Source organism: Hyalella azteca, unplaced genomic scaffold, assembly GCF_000764305.2.
Source record: "Hyalella azteca isolate HAZT.00-mixed unplaced genomic scaffold, Hazt_2.0.2 contig8158, whole genome shotgun sequence".
NCBI classification, from domain to species: Eukaryota; Metazoa; Arthropoda; class Malacostraca; order Amphipoda; family Hyalellidae; genus Hyalella; species Hyalella azteca.
Genome location: NW_025938259.1, coordinates 41054 through 58092, shown reverse-complemented (window position 1 = coordinate 58092; position 17039 = coordinate 41054). Strand labels below are relative to the sequence as shown.

General features: G+C 41.8%; 2 protein-coding genes across 2 annotated transcripts; both read right to left on the bottom strand.

Annotated features, from left to right (window-relative positions):
* Positions 1 to 9903: 9903 nt before the first annotated feature.
* Positions 9904 to 14102, bottom strand: LOC108668583 (solute carrier family 12 member 7; the record flags this gene model as incomplete). The annotated part of the gene is given in 5 exon segments (XM_047881514.1): positions 9904 to 9920; positions 10669 to 10861; positions 11509 to 11744; positions 12023 to 12179; positions 14092 to 14102. Coding segments are annotated over 4 exon segments (598 nt in total), but the record flags the coding sequence as incomplete, so codon positions are not given.
* Positions 14103 to 14984: 882 nt separating this feature from the next.
* Positions 14985 to 16733, bottom strand: LOC108668580 (solute carrier family 12 member 6). Its single transcript, XM_018155822.2, has 4 exons — positions 16712 to 16733; positions 16376 to 16561; positions 15546 to 15775; positions 14985 to 15312 (listed from the first exon to the last, which is right to left on the bottom strand). The coding sequence occupies exons 2-4, from the start codon at positions 16553 to 16555 to the stop codon at positions 14985 to 14987; spliced, it is 738 nt and encodes a 245-aa protein (XP_018011311.1). The 5' UTR covers positions 16556 to 16561; positions 16712 to 16733.
* Positions 16734 to 17039: the final 306 nt, after the last annotated feature.

Below are 17039 nucleotides of genomic sequence, written 5' to 3'. Positions count from 1 at the left end.
CAATTTGCGACTAAATATTTTTCTCCTAATGAGAAATTAGTGTTCAAATATCAGCAATAAATATATTAATTAATATATTCTCGATATTAATTTTTACTGAAGCGATTTCAAGCCAAGTGGCATGTTTTTATCCGCATATTGTACATGATAAATTCTATTCTATGATAATTCTATATAATTAATAATTCTATTCTATGATAAAAATGTCTCTTTCTTCCACGGTCTACCCAACTTCTCACAGAACTTCATTAACTTAAATACGAATGCTGAATAATATACAATTTTTAAATAATTAATGACAATATCACTATCAAAAAATTAGATAAACTGGACGAATCTAATGTTGTAGCTTATACCATTTCTGATAGAATTACAAGATATTTATAGATAAATATTAAATAAAAATGATGAGATATTTAAATAATAAGATATTCTTTGCGGGTCAAAGGTAATAATCAATTTACTAAAATTATTAATGTATCAGAAACGAACTTCCCACAACTAAGGATAATTTAACTTTAACCTCCCCTTTGTGTATATATGTATGACGGAGGGCGCATATATGTAATGCACATTAACCCCTGTATAAGGTTACCATAATCTATTAAATTTAAATATATTTTTTCTAAAATGCTTGCTCTAAAAAAATGACAACGCGTTTATATTTATATTGGAGTTTTTATTTTTATACAGAAAGTTAGACCTTAGAATGGCAATGAATTAAAAAAATTTCGTCATTACAAGCACTTATAAATGATAATATTCAAATATATAAGAACACTTTTGGCATTCAAACAAATTAGTGAGTCTTTGTCAAATGGTGATGCATTTTTTTCCCTTGTGTAGGTCATCCTGACCCAGTTTGGCTCGGCACAAGGGCGTATCAGTGATACGTGCGCTCGCTGCTCGTGATGTGGGTACGAAAGCTGGGCCCATACTTTCAAAAAAGTTAAGAGGTCGTAAGTTCATCAGCCAATCATTGACGGCCTTTCAAGCAAAATCCACCAATCATGGACAAGAAAATAGAGCGTAAGTACTTCGTTCACTTAGCGAGTTTTGAAAGTATGGCCTCTGGTCATTATTTGGACAAGATGACCCAACAATTGCCCTGAATAAGGCGGCAGGTGTTGAGGAAGACATTATATTAAACTCGTACGATAACATTATTCAAACTGAAAACATTATGCTAGCCGTAAAATAGCTTTAGTGAAGTTCATGCATAGATATATTTTAAACTGTAATGATTATAATTCGTTGTGACACTTGTTCACCATCACTTCGTTCAGATCCACTGCTGTGTGCGTGTGTTTCATCCCTGCACGTCAGGAGGACACGTTACTGACGAGGGTGGAGGCTGTCGTAAGTCTGGCAGCGGTGATGAAGGTGGGGGTTGTCGTACGTCTGCCAGCGGTGAGGAAGGAGGGGTTGTCGTACGTCTGGCAGAGTTTAAGGAGGCAGAAGTTGTCATATGTTCGGCAATGGTGAGGAAGGCAGAAGTTGTACGTTCTGCAGTATGGAAAAAGGCGGAGGTTGTCGCACGTTTGAAANGAGACCGAACAAAAATATGACAAATAGGTTGATACATTTATTTTATCAAGATATAAATTTTATTTAACAGGGAAAATTTGTGAATTTCGTTCCAAATTCGCGTTGAATATAAAACTTATTCATGATATTTGATGGAAATAACGAATCAAGGCATTTTATGTGTTGAATAATTTATAAAACAAATTACGTAAGCTTATGGATGACTGAACTAAATTTCACATGTCGATACTACCGTGGGGCCATTGCCAATTCTTTCTTATTATACTCGAGGAATGAGCTAATTTCGTTTCATTATCAATAGATATATGAAATTATCGTATGGTATATTGTAAAAATAAGTCCAATAACAATAATTTCACTCAGACCAATTAACAATAACAATATTATTGCCCAGGAATTGATACTTAGTTTTAATGTTGAAAATTTCCACGTTTCAAATTTAGAAGTGAATTGCTTTTCAGTTCGAGTTCATAAGAAGTTTTACTAATTGACTAAACTTGTTCGAACTTTTATGCATTGAATATTTATCCATGCAAACTTTAAACGTGCAGACAGTGATTATGTTCGAGATCTAACTGATGTGCAGCTTAACATTGAGTTAAGAACAGACAATTTTAGTTATTAATGAACGACAACTAACCAAGTAAAGACGTGAGGGCTTCTTCTCACTTCACTGTGAAGTATTTTAGCGGAAAAACTGATGAAAACCCTGAATTAATGAGTAACGGCCAGCAGGTTCAGAGCGATAACAAACAACTCAATCCCACTTCTCGATGTCCACGCGGACACTGAAGTGCAGTAATTTAGTGACTGCACAGAAAACGTGCAGGCGAAACTGTACTGTGAAGTATTCTTGTTGAGAAGTTAATAAAAATCCAAAATTGTTGAGAAACGACCATCCGCTACAAGCCTGAGCGCAATACATTAGTACGCCCTTCGACGTCCCTGTGGACACTGAACAGAAAACGTGGCATTTTTTCTTTCGCTCGCCCTGGCGCCCTGATTGGCTGCTCGCTGGCGGTCACCAACAGGGTTAGAATATGGGCCTTTTTATGGCCAAATCTGACGATTTTGGCCTTAAAACAAGTGCGTTGGCCCGAAAATATCTCATATGACCTATAACTAATTTTTCTCTTTGATGCAAGAAATGCCCGAAAATGGAATTTTTGCATCAGAAATTACAATTTCCCCCTTAAGTACTTAATTGTAGCTAGTTTTAGCCTTTCTTTGTTCGCAGATTTGGCCGTGTCATGTTGCCACCAACTGGCAACCCTGCTGGGGCCATACTTTCAAAAAATGTAAAGAGATCGTAAGTTCATTAACCAATCATTGACGGCCTTCCAAGCAAAATCCACCAATCATAGGCAAGAAAATAGAGCGTAAGTACTTACGTTCACTTATATAATTAGCGAGTTTTGAAAGTATGGCCCCTGGCAGGTCACGCCGTTTGAACACAAGTGCATGGGTGATAGCGTGGGCCACCCCGGCGCCGGTTCTGCACACTTTTTCTCATTTCCCTCGATTCCTAACCAATAATATTGAAATTAAAAACACAGTTTTCAGTGTTCATTGTCGCAATAATTTTTCACATCTATACGGCATCCTGTTTTTCATTAAAACGGCAAATAGGATGAATAAAGCTAGTTCCGAACGCTTTCATCGATTCGAAACCAATAAAATTTAATTTATTTATTCAGTTTCCAATGCACAATGAGCAACGCTTTCTCGATTTTTTGCCCCCTCTCGTTTCAATTAGAACGGGCGGAACCAAATCCAACCTGACTAATTGAAAACAAGATCATGTAAAAATTTTAATAATATTCTCGCCAAAGCGCAAGGAACGCTAAAAACTGTTTATTTACTTTAAAATTATTAGTTACGAATTGAATGAATGGGTCGTACTGAACCGGGATGGCTCACACACTTTTGTCCGAGCGGCGAAATCTTTCATCGTCCCTACCAGTTTCATTGAAAATTTCGGTCCCATCTCTAGCTGCGCCTGCATATATGCCTTATATTTTTAGCTCCCTCGCTTGAACAGCTGCAAAATTTTTACTATTAATTAGTCATCACTTTGAGCAACTCAAATTTAACGTTTCAGTCTCAATAGCGACCGTAGAAAAGTATGGAAAACATAATGGTAAATTCATTTTATTGGCAACTAAATATGCAATTTCTGCAAAGAAAATCAGGAAATATCAATGATTTGAAGTTTTAATTCCGATTTGACGTATGACATGAAGTATAGAACTGCCAAATCGTGGCAACTTATTTCATTTTTATAGTTATATTATTCATATGGTTTTACATTGGTAACTTGATAAATTTCACGACCAGCCGATCAAACCAGATTATCACCATAGTTCTGAAAGTGTCATGTATATTATAAATAAATACGAATTATTATTCGAGCTGGAAATATTATTGACAGATAACACGAGATAAGTGAAGCACAAATCGCACTCAGCTGAACTTAAATGGCGTCAATGGGCAGGGTGGCCCAGTGGTTAAAGTTCAGCCTACCAGGATTGGCGCAGAGAGGCGCGGGTTCGATCCCAGCTCTGTGCGCCAGTTTCTGGTCAGAATCGGCAAGGAGGCCGGGCGGTTAAGCACAGCAGAATAGTAGCAGTGAGTTGCGAGTTCGAGACCGCAAAATGCTGTGAATGTTCTGCGATGTTAAGAATCGGCGATCGCTGTGATGATGAGACACTTGTGATAAGAAATAATTTGCGATAAAGATGGCGCCCGTTACTTGAATGATGTTTGATGTACACAAACTTGCCCTCGCGGCCAGCACAACCTCGCACACTCCGCTTGAACCAACATCCTCAACATCTCTACACGAGCGCCCTAAATTTAAATTAAACTTGTAATTAAGGTAGTTTATTAATGTACCATAAAATTACCCTATATATTATGCGTTAAAAATTACTTTTTATAGACAACACTTCTAGAGAGGCATTGTCTCCGATGTTACACATGTACAATGAATTTCTTATTCTATTTTTATATATCAAAAAAATATTTTACAATTTTTTTTAATTAATCATTCTGTCAATTGATTCATGCATTATCTCCAATCTTACGCAAGTGTGCAAATTTACAGCTCGATTGGACAAGTGAAAGTGCGTTAAATATTGATTATAAGATTTGTAGCAAACAAACAACAAGGAAGCAAGATAAAGAGAAGTGAGTAATAATAATAATAATAAAGAGGGATGATGGGAGCCATGTTAATGGGGCCTGAGCTAATGGAACTTCTCAAACCGGGATTTAGGAAGCGTTCGGTCAATCCTGAAAAAAATATTTTAGCCGAATAAAATCTCAACCTGAATTCGAAAATCTCACATCACGTACCAAACAACGTATGATAAACGTTTTCTTTACTGCATATGCAGGCGCTTTTACAGCTGCAAAATTTTTTACTAAAAATTATTGAATATAAGCAATCACGGTAATGCATTAAGGTGACCGCCATGAATATATAAATGTATTATTCAACTTTATTTAGTATATTTTAAAACTCAATATAAACTAGCAAAACGAGAAAGAATTTCTAATACATCGATTGAGATGTATAATACATATATGTGATTTAGAACAAAAGCACAAAGAATGTTCTTCGTGTGATTTTTTTCTAATTATAAATATAAAATATGTATAGGGCTGACTAATCAAAATTACAAGCACTCCCATTAAACCATACTCCAAACATCTGTTGAACGTGTCATCAATATTACTTAAAAATACGAATTAATATAGCAAAGAAAACTATCGCTAACTAACAAAAGGCAATTTTCATCATGCAGAATGAAAAACATTTGCAAAATTATTATTTCTTCCCAATTATTTGAACAATTATCTTCCACGCTGTTGTAATTGTAATTTGTTGAACCGGAATTACGATATGAAATTCGATTTAAAATGTCCAAGAAACCCCAGATCTTGCGTCATTCCCACTAAGCGTCCTTCATTATGAACGTCCTTATCTTAACTCTCCATTAGCTGTCAAAGCATCAAAATTTATTTTCTACTTTACGACTTAAACACTTCTTAGACATTTTCTTGAGACCAAACGAAAATATGACAAATATATTCCTAAATATAATATACTAGGATCTAAGTCTCATTTTACAAGAAAAATTGGCAAATTCCGTCCTAAGTTCAAATTATATATAAAATTTATGTATAATACTTGATAAAAAAGCAGAATCACGGCAAATTATGAGTTGAATATTTCATAAAAGAAAGATACATAAGTCGATGGATGACTAAATCAAATTTCACATATTTCACATGTCGATACTACCGTGGGGCTAGGGCCAAATCTACCTTATTATACTCGAGGAATGAGCTAATTTTATGTTATTGTTAATTAACTTGTTTCTCTTCGCTTCGTGTCCGTCTGTCATCAAAAATTCAAACCTTAATTTAGAGCACTTCTGAAGATCCTAGAAACTTGAAATTTGGCATGCATGATTATGCTGCCTAACAATTCAAGATTTGATCATCAGAAGTAATAAGTTTAAAAAAAAAAATTAAAAAAACCCTAAAAATTCACGGTTGAGAATCGAGTTTTTTGTCGAGCATCCAGAGTGTCGAGCAACCATGGAAAATTATTTGAATTGCTAAAATTGCTAAACTAAAAAATAGAAAATAAATAAATATATAAAAAAAACATTTTTAAAAACCTCGTTTTTTCTGGTGGTTACAAAACTAAAAACAATGAAATTAAATAAATAAAAAACTTTTAAAACCACGTTTTCTTAACGGAGAAAAAAGAAAACATTAACTCCTGCATAACATTACATAACATTCTACGTAACTTTAATGTATGTTAGAGTTAATGTTTTTCTTTTTTGTCCGTTAAGAAGACGTGGTTTTTAAAACTTTTTAATTTATTGTATTTATATATGAAAGTAACGTATGGTATATTTAAAAAAAGTCCAGTAAAAATAATATCACTCAGACCAATTAACAATAACAATGACATTGCCATATCAAAAACAATAATATTGCTCAGGAATTGATACTTAGTTTAAATGTTGAAAGTTTTCACGTTTCAAATTTAGAAGTGAATTGTTTTCCAATTCGAGTTTACAAGAAGTTTCACTAATTGACTAAACTTGTTGGAATTTATATGCATTGAATGTTTCTCCATGCAAACTTTAAACGTGCAGACAGTGATTATGTTCAAGATATATATGACGTGCAGCTTAACATTGAGCTAAGAACAGACAATTTTAGTTATTAATGAATGGCAACTCACCGTATAAAGACGTGATGGCTTCTTCTCACTTCACTGTGAAGTATTTTAGCGGAAAAAACTGATGAAAACCCTGAATTAATGAGTAACGGCCAGCAGGTTCAGAGCCATGGCACACAACTCCCTCCCACTTCTCGATGTCCACGCGGACACTGAAGTGCAGTAATTTAGTGACTGCACAGAAAACGTGGCAGTTTTATTTCGTCCGCCCTGGCGAAACTGTACTGTGGAGTATTCTCGTTGAGAAGTTAATAAAAGTCCAGAATTGTTGAGAGACGACCATCCGCTACAAGCCAGAGCGCAATACATTAGTACGCCCTTCGACGTCCCTGTGGACACTGAACAGAAAACGTCGCAGTTTTCTTTCGCCCGCCCTGGCGCCTGAATGGCTGCTCGCTGGCGGTCACCAACAGGGTTAGAATATGGGCCTTTTTATGGCCAAATCTGACTATTTTGGCCTTAAAACAAGTGCTTTGGCCCGTAAATATCTCTTAAGACCTATAACTATTTTTTTTCTTCAATGCAAGAAGTGCCCAAAATAGAATTTTTACATCAGAAATAACAATTTCCCACATAAGTATTTAATTGTGACGGGTTTAGCTTTTTTTGTTCGGAGATTTGGCCGTTTCATGTTGCCAGCATCTGACAACCCTGCTGGTCACGCTGTTTGAACACAAGTGCATGGGTGATAGCGTGGGCTGCTGCGCCACCCCGGCGCAGGTTCTGCATATTTTTTCCCCTCAAAATTAAATTGAGTGCATAGTTTTCAGAGTTCATTGCCGCAATAAGTAATCTTTTTATATCTCATCCTATTTTTAAGCAGGTTTCATTAAGCAGGCTGGGCCATTAATCTCATCCTGGGCAGGGTGGCCCAGTGGTTAAAGTTCAGAGTACCAAGATACCAGTACCAGTACCGCGCCAGAGAGGCGCGGGTTCGGTCCCAGCTCTGTGCGCCAGTTTCTGGTCAGAATCGGCGATGAGACCGGGCGGTTAAGCACAGCAGAATTGTAGCATTGAGTTGTGAGTTCGAGACCGCAAAATGCTGTGAATGTTCTACGATGTTAAGAATCGGCGAAAGGCCTACGGCTTAATAAATGCTGAAACTGCTATTATTACTATTATTATTATTATTCCATTGTGTTCGTGTCATGTCGATTCTAACGGCCATCACCGATGCAGGTGTTAGTCGGTCGGCGTCTTCGTTCTTCAACCTCAATAAACTATCCGAGCTTCAAGTCTTAGTCTTAACTCCAACCCCACAATGCGTGTTCAATTAACTTAATAGGAAGAGGAACGGTTGCTATCACTTCTAAATCTCAATTCACGACGCCTTAAAGCACCTCTCCCTCCAAAGTATAAAAGGTCATGTTAAAACCTGCAATATTCTTAACATTAATTTAGTGTGTTAACCTTGCATACTGAAAATAATATTATATTACTTTGATTTTAATTTCAAGGTCGCTGCTTAGTGCTAAACGCTTATATAAGTGAAAGTGCATGAAAAATCTATTACGTATCTGTAACAGTAATAATGTAATAATTAAATAACATTAATAAGTAATTATTCAGTCGTTAATACATTGTTATTCATTATATTCAGTACGCAGAAAAAGTTTGGATGCATTTTATCCTTTTAATTAACATTCAATTGTACACTCTTATTTGATGAATGCCCGTCACGACTCACGAGTCACGAGTCGTTTTCTAGTTTATTTATATTTTATACGTTAACTTTATTCGAAGTTTAACCTAAACATTTTCTTTCAACAGTTAAGAAAGTTTTTTAGGATATACTAAAATAAATTAGGATCAACTGATAAATTGGTGTTAACTCTCAATTTGCGACTAAATATTTTTCTCCTAATGAGAAATTAGTGTTCAAATATCAGCAATAAATATATTAATTAATATATTCTCGATATTAATTTTTACTGAAGCGATTTCAAGCCAAGTGGCATGTTTTCATCCGCTTATTATACATGATAAATTCTATTCTATGATAATTCTATATAATTAATAATTATTAATTCTATTCTATTCTATGATAAAAACGTCTCTTTCTTCCACCGTCCACCCAACTTCTCACAGAACTTCATTCACTTAAATACGAATGCTTAATAATATACAATTTTTAAATAATTTATGACAATCACTATAAAAAATTAGATAAACTGGACGAATCTAATGTTGCAGCTCATACCATTTCTGATATAATAACAAGATATTTATAGATAAATATTGAATAAAAATGATGAGATATTTAAATAATAAGATATTCTTTGCGGGTCAAAGGTAATAATCAATTTACTAAAATTATTAATGTATCAGAAACGAACTTCCCACAACTAAGGATAATTTAACTTTAACCTTCCCATTGTGTATATATGTATGACGGAGGGCGCATATATGTAATGCACATTAACCCCTGTATAAGGTTACCATAATCTATTAAATTTAAATATATTTTTTTTTCTAAAATGCTTGCTCTAAAAAATGAACTTCCCACAACTAAGGATAAGTTAACTTTAACCTCCCCTTTGTGTATATATGTATGGCAGAGGGCGTATATATGTAATGCACATTAACCCCTTGACATTATATTAAACTCGTACGATAACATTATTCAAACTGAAAACATTATGCTAGCCGTAAAATAGCTTTAGTAAAGTTCATGCATAGATATATTATGAACTGTAATGATTATAATTCTTCTGTACTCTCTCCATTAAATGGTGATGACCATCAAGACTCTGTCTAGCCTCTCTGTCTCGTGATCTCCTATGTAGTTACTCTCCGTTTATTTGTGCGGACCAGGCTGGTTCGTGATCACCAACCGCGCGTTGTGACTCTTGTTCACCATCACTTCGTTCAGATTCTCTGTTGTGTGCGTGTGACGTGCGTGTGTTTCATCCCTGCACGTCACGAGGACACGTTACTGACGAGGGTGGAGGCTGTCGTACGTCTGGCAGCGGTGATGAAGGTGGGGGTTGTCGTACATCTGCCAGCGGTGAGGAAGGAGGGGTTGTCGTACGTCTGGCAGAGTTTAAGGAGGCAGAAGTTGTCATATGTTCGGCAATGGTGATCCAGACCCATGAACGACATGGTCCTGAGAAGTGGACATATTAAGTTAGATGCTTGCACACTAAGAGAAAAGCATGGGTTTTATTGTACAAATATTGACACGCTTTCTCACCCCCAGCACGAGCAGTGAGAGCGGCCGTAGCACTGATACGTCCTTTTGCCGTGCCAAACTGGGTCAGGATGACCCACACGAGAGCAAAAAACTGCATCGCTATTTCGACAAAGTCTCACTCATTTCTCTAGGTGTGAGGCCACCGCAGACTCTTAAGAGTCTCCCAGGTTATATATAATAATCGAGGTTCGTTTTGGCACCGCCCACGGCCACGCTGATGCACCACCCTCGACGCCTCCCATGCGCCGCCCACCAGCAACAACCGAGAAATGAGACACTGTAACTGCTACCATTGTGCTACATACCACAGGAGGAGCTTTCAGCGGGGGTAACACGGGGAGTCCTACTTACCAGTGGTGGTGCTTGCAGCGGGGGTAACTAGGGGAGTCCTACGTACCAGTGGTGGTACTTGCAGCGGGGGTAACACGGGGAGTCCTACGTACCAGTGGTGGTACTTGCAGCGGGGGTAACACGTACCAGTGGTGGTGCTTGCAGCGGGGGTAACACGGGGAGTCCTACTTACCAGTGGTGGTGCTTGCAGCGGGGGTAACTAGGGGAGTCCTACGTACCAGTGGTGGTACTTGCAGCGGGGGTAACACGGGGAGTCCTACGTACCAGTGGTGGTACTTGCAGCGGGGGTAACTAGGGGAGTCCTACGTACCAGTGGTGGTACTTGCAGCGGTAGGTCTTGCGGTAGGACTGGCTGAGGCTCGCGAGATTGACGGCGCCGTAGGATACGAGGAAACATGTGCTCACGATGATCCACAGGGATGATGTGCTCAGGTTGATCCCCATGCGGATCCCTATGATCCCCATCCTATTTTCCACCATCAGGATCATGACCAGGCATATAACTGCAACAATAATTTTATGTGTGTTCTCAGAAACACGAGTAAAACTTTGGCCAATTAGCGACGCATCTTTAGCTTGAGTGTGTCATCTTGACCCATTTGTGCCCGGCAAAAAGGCGTATCGCTGCTGCGTGCAAACAGCTTTTCATTATTTTTACAATGACTTATTTATTTTTCTGAGTGTGGCAGCACGACAATCATGTTGATTATGATGGTTAAACATGTTAAAGTTCACTATGGTCGGAGGATCTCCGAAAATATGATTATAAATTCGAATGGCAAAAAGCGTCACTGGAAGTGAAGGTATGTTGGTGAATTAAATTCTAGAAGTGATTTTACAATCAAACTTTTTCTCAAGGAATCGTATTGTATAAGAATGGGAGTATGTGCCAACTATAACAAGAGAGTTGCCAGTTGGTAAATAAGGTGGGTAATACGTACCACTTTACTCAACATATCGGCAGCAACTCTGATAAGAGAGTTGCCAGCTAGTAAATAAGGTTGGTAATATATACGACTTTATCTAACGTATCGAATTGTATAAGAATAGGAGAATGATACAACCTTGCCGAAGGAGTGTCCAACTAGTAAATAAAGCGGGTAATTTATAAGAGGCCCAAGGACATTAATAAGGCCTCACCAGCACCCACCTGCCGTCAACATAAGGGCCCTCAAGGGCCCCCCACGGGCACTGGTCCTTGCAAAGGGCGCCAAGCCAGTAATGCCGGCGCCCTGGGCGACCGCCTGCAGGATTCGCGGCGCCCCCACCAGCGCCTGCGTCGCCGCCCCCACGGCGGCCAAGACCGCCCCGATGAAGAAGACGTTCATATGAGGCCACGCGATGGTCGTGATGGCCACGTGGCGTCTAAACACGCTGTCACCCCACCTGGAGGACACGTGGAGGGGGGAGGTTTAGTGAGCCCCATACCTGAGGGAGAAAAAGGAGGCAGACGTTATTGAACCTCAGCTGAATCTGAACCTAATTACTACCCCCTCTTCCCAGGGGTGGGGTTCACCCACCCTTAGGTTCACCCTCCTGCCTCTGGGGTTCACTCTACTGCCCCCGGGGTTCATTCTCCTGCCCCCGGGGTTCATGTCCCTCACGCCCCGGGGGTTCACCCTCCCGCCCCTAGGGTTCACCCTCCCGCCCCTGGGGTCACCCACCGGTCCCTGGCGAAGAGGTTGTCGAAGGTGGCCCCAAAGAGGACCAGGCAGGTGAGGTACACCAGGGAGGTGGCCCCAATGGCCGATAAGGTCCCTAAGGGGAGACTTTTCTGGGGGTTGGCCAAGTCCCCCGATCTGTTAATCCCCGCCATGATACCTGCAAGGGGTTGGGGATTGGTTTAGAGGTGGTGTTGGGGTTGGGGGAACGGGAGGGCTGAGGGGAGATGGTAGGGGGAATTATGGTAGGGGGAAGTGTGTAAGAAAAAATAAATGAAACGAAACGAATGACCTTATGACCTTATGATGAGTTTGGGACTTCCTAGTCCCCGGTCACGCTGATGCGCCGTCTTCATCGTCCTCTGTTTCCGAGTCGTCGCTAGGCAGAGGTCCCGGATGTAACGTTGGAAGGGCGAGACGTCGCCCTCGGATCCCGGATGTAACGTTGGACGTATTCCTTCTATTTTCACTTTTTTGCGCCAGCTGATGCAAGATGCTGTTGCTTGTCACTTGCCGAGGGTATAGTTTCACATTACTGGACAATCCAGGATCTTTCTTAACCAATAATTGTCCAGTCGTCTCTTGAAAGTCGCAAGGGTGTGCTCCCCTCCTCTCAGCACTTTTGGCAAGGCATTAAAGAGCCTCGGTCCTGTCACGGACAGCTAGTGATCCCTCACGAAGAGTCTGTACTCTGGCCGCGGCTCGGTTGTTAGATTAGGGAATCCTGCACAGTCACCCTCTTCTTTCGTTGTAATATGTCACTATTCTGGAGGTCACACTCTCAAGGTTGGGAGCCAGTCCGTTTATCATCTTCCAAGTGTACAGTATGATATCCCTCTCTCTTCTCCTCTCCAGTGAGTACAGTCCCAGGTGTTTCAGCCTTTACCAGTAGTTCGGGATCAGATCCCTCATGACGCTGATCCTCTACGTGAGGGACCGCTGCACTGCCCCTAGTTTCCGTACCGCATCCGCCTTGAGTGGCGACCAAAGTTGGCAGCAATACTCTAGATTGGGGTGCACGAGGGCTCTGAGGAGTGTAATCATTGGTGCTGCTTCTCTCGTTCGTAATGTCCGCCATATCCACCCCATTCGTTGTCGGCTGCGCGCGACTATTTCCTCGATGTGGGTATCGAACGTGGTTTCGGTACTCATTAACACTACGAGATCTCGAACTAGTTGCTTCTCCTCAATTTCTGTGCCATCTGATGCCAAAAAGCGAAGCGGCATCCCGATTTCTGTGCGGACTCTGTATCTCATTACTTCGAACTTGGTGCCGTTGAACTGCATATTGTTCACTAGGGCCCAATCGTAGATTGTTGACAAGTCGTCCTGCAACCTCTCGCAGTCTAGCTCACCTGCGATTTTCATCAGCACTCTTTTATCGTCTGCATATGACGATGTAGATGCGTGGGTAAGTTCCGAGTCGATACCAGCAATGTGGATGAGGATGAGGATCGGTCCAAGCACTGAGCCCTTTGGAACTCCGCTTTCCACCTTCACTTCTCTTGATTTCGAGTTTCCAACTGCGACAGCTTGTACTCTATCTATAAGGAAGTTGTGGATCCCCCCTAACAGGCCTCCTCCTACCCCCAACAGCCTCAGCTTTCTAAAGTGCACCTCATGGTCAACTTTGTCAAAAGCTTTACCAAAATCTAGGTATACTACGTCCACGCCAGCTCCCTCTTCCAGCTGGACCACACGACGGTGATAATGCTCCAGTAACTGTGACAAACAGGAACGACGGTAACCACGTTGTCAATTATTATACAGGTCAGCCTCTTCCATATACTGGACAAGCCTCCTGGCCACTACCTTCTCAAAAACCTTGATCACATGTGAGGTCAAGGTTACCGGTTTGTAATTTTGGGGTCTGTCTCTCGGACCTCCTCTGTGGATTGGCGTTATCAGTCCCACTTTCAGGCCCTCAGGGATAATTCCCTCCGTCATCGAGGCTTTCCAGAGCATTGTGAGCGGAGCCTTCAGTGCTCCAACACGCTTCTTCAACAGCACTGCCGGAAGTAGTGCTGTTGCAATACACTAGCAGCAATACCGGAAGTGACGGCATTACCTACCAATAACAGACGGGAAGTGACGGCACTACCTACCAATGACCGACGGGAAGTGACGGTACCACCTACCAATAACAGACGGGAAGTGACTGTACCACCTACCAATAACAGACGGGAAGTGACGGTACCACCTACCAATAACAGACGGGAAGTGACGGTTAATATTAAATGAATGTTCAATGTTAACATTAAATGAATCTTGAATGATAATATTAAATGAATGTTGAATGTTAACATTAAATGAATGTTGAATGTTAATATTAAGTGAATATTGAATGTTAACATTAAATAAATGTTGAATGTTGATAATAAAATAATGTTCAATGTTAATATTAAATGAACGTTGAATGGTAATATTAAATGCACGATGAATGTGCAATAAATCAAGGTTAGAAAAGTCGAAATGTTAGCAATGAATGTGCATCACTCAGAGGAACGGATGACCCTCCGTCCGAACACCGCTCCACTTGTTGCTGTGGCGCGCGTCGTTAAGAGGCAAATGAAGGCGTATCAGTGATACGTACAGAGAGTGTGCCATTATATGGACAATATTGCCATTTAATTTTAACTGTGGGTTCCGTCCCTCGCCACAAGTCCCAGTCCCTCTCACGGGCCACGTCCTCCACTCAGGGGCCACGTCCCGCGCCACAAGTCCCAGTCCCACTCACGGCCCAGTCTTCCACTCAGTAGCCACGTCTTCCTTCACAAGTCCCGGACCCTCTTACGGGCTACAAACGCCACTCAGGGGCCACATCCCAGTCTCCCACTCACGGGTAACGTCCCAGTCTCCCACTCACGGGCCACATCCCAGTCTCCCACTCACGGGTCACATCCCAGTCTCCCACTCACGGGCCACATCCCAGCCCCCACTCACGGGCCACATCCCAGTCCCCCCACTAAGGGCCACATCCCAGTCTCTCACTAGCGGGCCACATCCCAGTCTCCCACTCACGGGCCACATCCCAGTTCCCCACTAAGGGCCACGTCCCAGTCTCCCACTCACGGGCCAGGACCCCCGACGCAAGTCCCGGGACGCCGCGACGCAGGTGCAGGTCGTGTCCCATGTCGTAATACAGCACATTGTGAATTATGCTGCAGTTAGTCGTGTCCCTCAGTTGCCAATCGGTACAGTACGTCCCCCACAGTAAACCAAAGCCTTCGTGGGGACTGTGGGGGCAGTAGCGGTATTCTAGCTTCAACAGGCAGGGACCAAACGTGCACAGCCTGGCAAACGATTGCATGTTTATTCCAATGAACTTCGTACTGTTGTAAATTAAGATAGTTTCTCACTAGATACTGTAATATATAAAAATGATATATTACATCTCAATATAATATATCGCTACTCTAGATAATGCATCATTATAGACAACATATCTCTGTTTAAGACATTAATATAATAAGATAATAAAATTAATAACATAGGATAATTATCTTAAGAAAAGATAATCTCTCACATGGCCTCGTCGGAGCCGTTGACGTGCACGAAGACGCCGACGATGATGAAAAAGATGCTGCAGACGACGTAAGCCAGGACGATGGAGGCCACCACACTGACGAAGGTGATGCCTCTGCTGACGAGGATGATAAGGAGGACCAGCAGCACCGAACCATACACTTGCCCTTCGCGCTCGCCGTTTGGATCGAATGCTAATAGGGCATCGATGAGGCCTGAGTAGCAGCACCACTGCCGGGGGGATAACTTTTTTTCTATGTGGGTCAGGATGACTCATCCAAAGGCAAAATGAGCATCGCTATTTAGACAAAGTTTCCCTCATTTTTATGAGTGAGGAGGAAAGGAGGCAAACTACAGTTTCACCTTACCAATTGTTCACAGGAGCAATAATGAATTAGCGGATAGCGGGATCGAACCTCAGCTACCTGTGATATTTTTTTGCGATGTCAAGAATCGTGGACAGGCTAACATGGCCTGATCTTCTTGCTGATTACATACATTATAAGAACATATTATTGTTATTGCTATCCTTGTTACTCTTCTTGTTATATTTATTATAGTTAATCTTGTTATTATTGTTGTTATCATCGTCATTATTGCATAATTTATTGTTGTTGTTGTTATTGTTATTATTTTTATTGCTATTATTATTATTATTATTCTCATTGGAATATGTCATTATTATATGACCCCAAAACTGTTTATACTTATTTCCTTTATTTAATTCTTATGTTAGGTTAGTGAGCCGAGGCGAGAATGGTGCACATGGCGACAATGGTGCACATGGCGACAATGGTGCACATGGCGACAATGGTGCACATGGCGACTCACTCTCAGTATTGTGATGGCCCATCTAATGTACATGGCAGCGGCGGCGGTGGTCGCGGTGTACAGCAAGAGGCCCACAGCGCCCCCGAACTCGGGGCCCAGGGCCCGGGACACTAGGACGTACAGGCCCCCCACGCGGACCGGCCCGTTGGTGACCATGGCAGACATCGACAAACCCGTCATCAACGTCTGTGGGGGATGGAACGTCTGTAGGGAGGGGACATCTGCGGGTGAGGGGACGTCTGCGGGCACAACAGCACAACAGGATCGAAGGTCATCAGGAGGGCCCGGGACTCACGGTACAGCAGCACAAAGCCATCAGGAGCGCCCGGGACTCACGGTACAGCAGCACAAGAAGGCCATCAGGAGGCCCGGGACTCACGGAACAGCAGCATAAGAAGGCCATCAGGAGGGCCCGGGACTCACGGTACAGCAGCACAAGAAGGCCATCAGGAGGGCCCGGGACTCAAGGAACAGCAGCACAAGGCCATCAGGAGGGCCCGGGACTCACGGTACAGCAGCACAAGAAGGCCATCAGGAGGGCCCGGGACTCACGGTACAGCAGCACAAGAAGGCCATCAGGAGGGCCCGGGACTCACGGTGCAGCAGCACAAGAAGGCCATCAGGAGGGCCCGGGACTCACGGTGCAGCAGCACAAGAAGGCCAT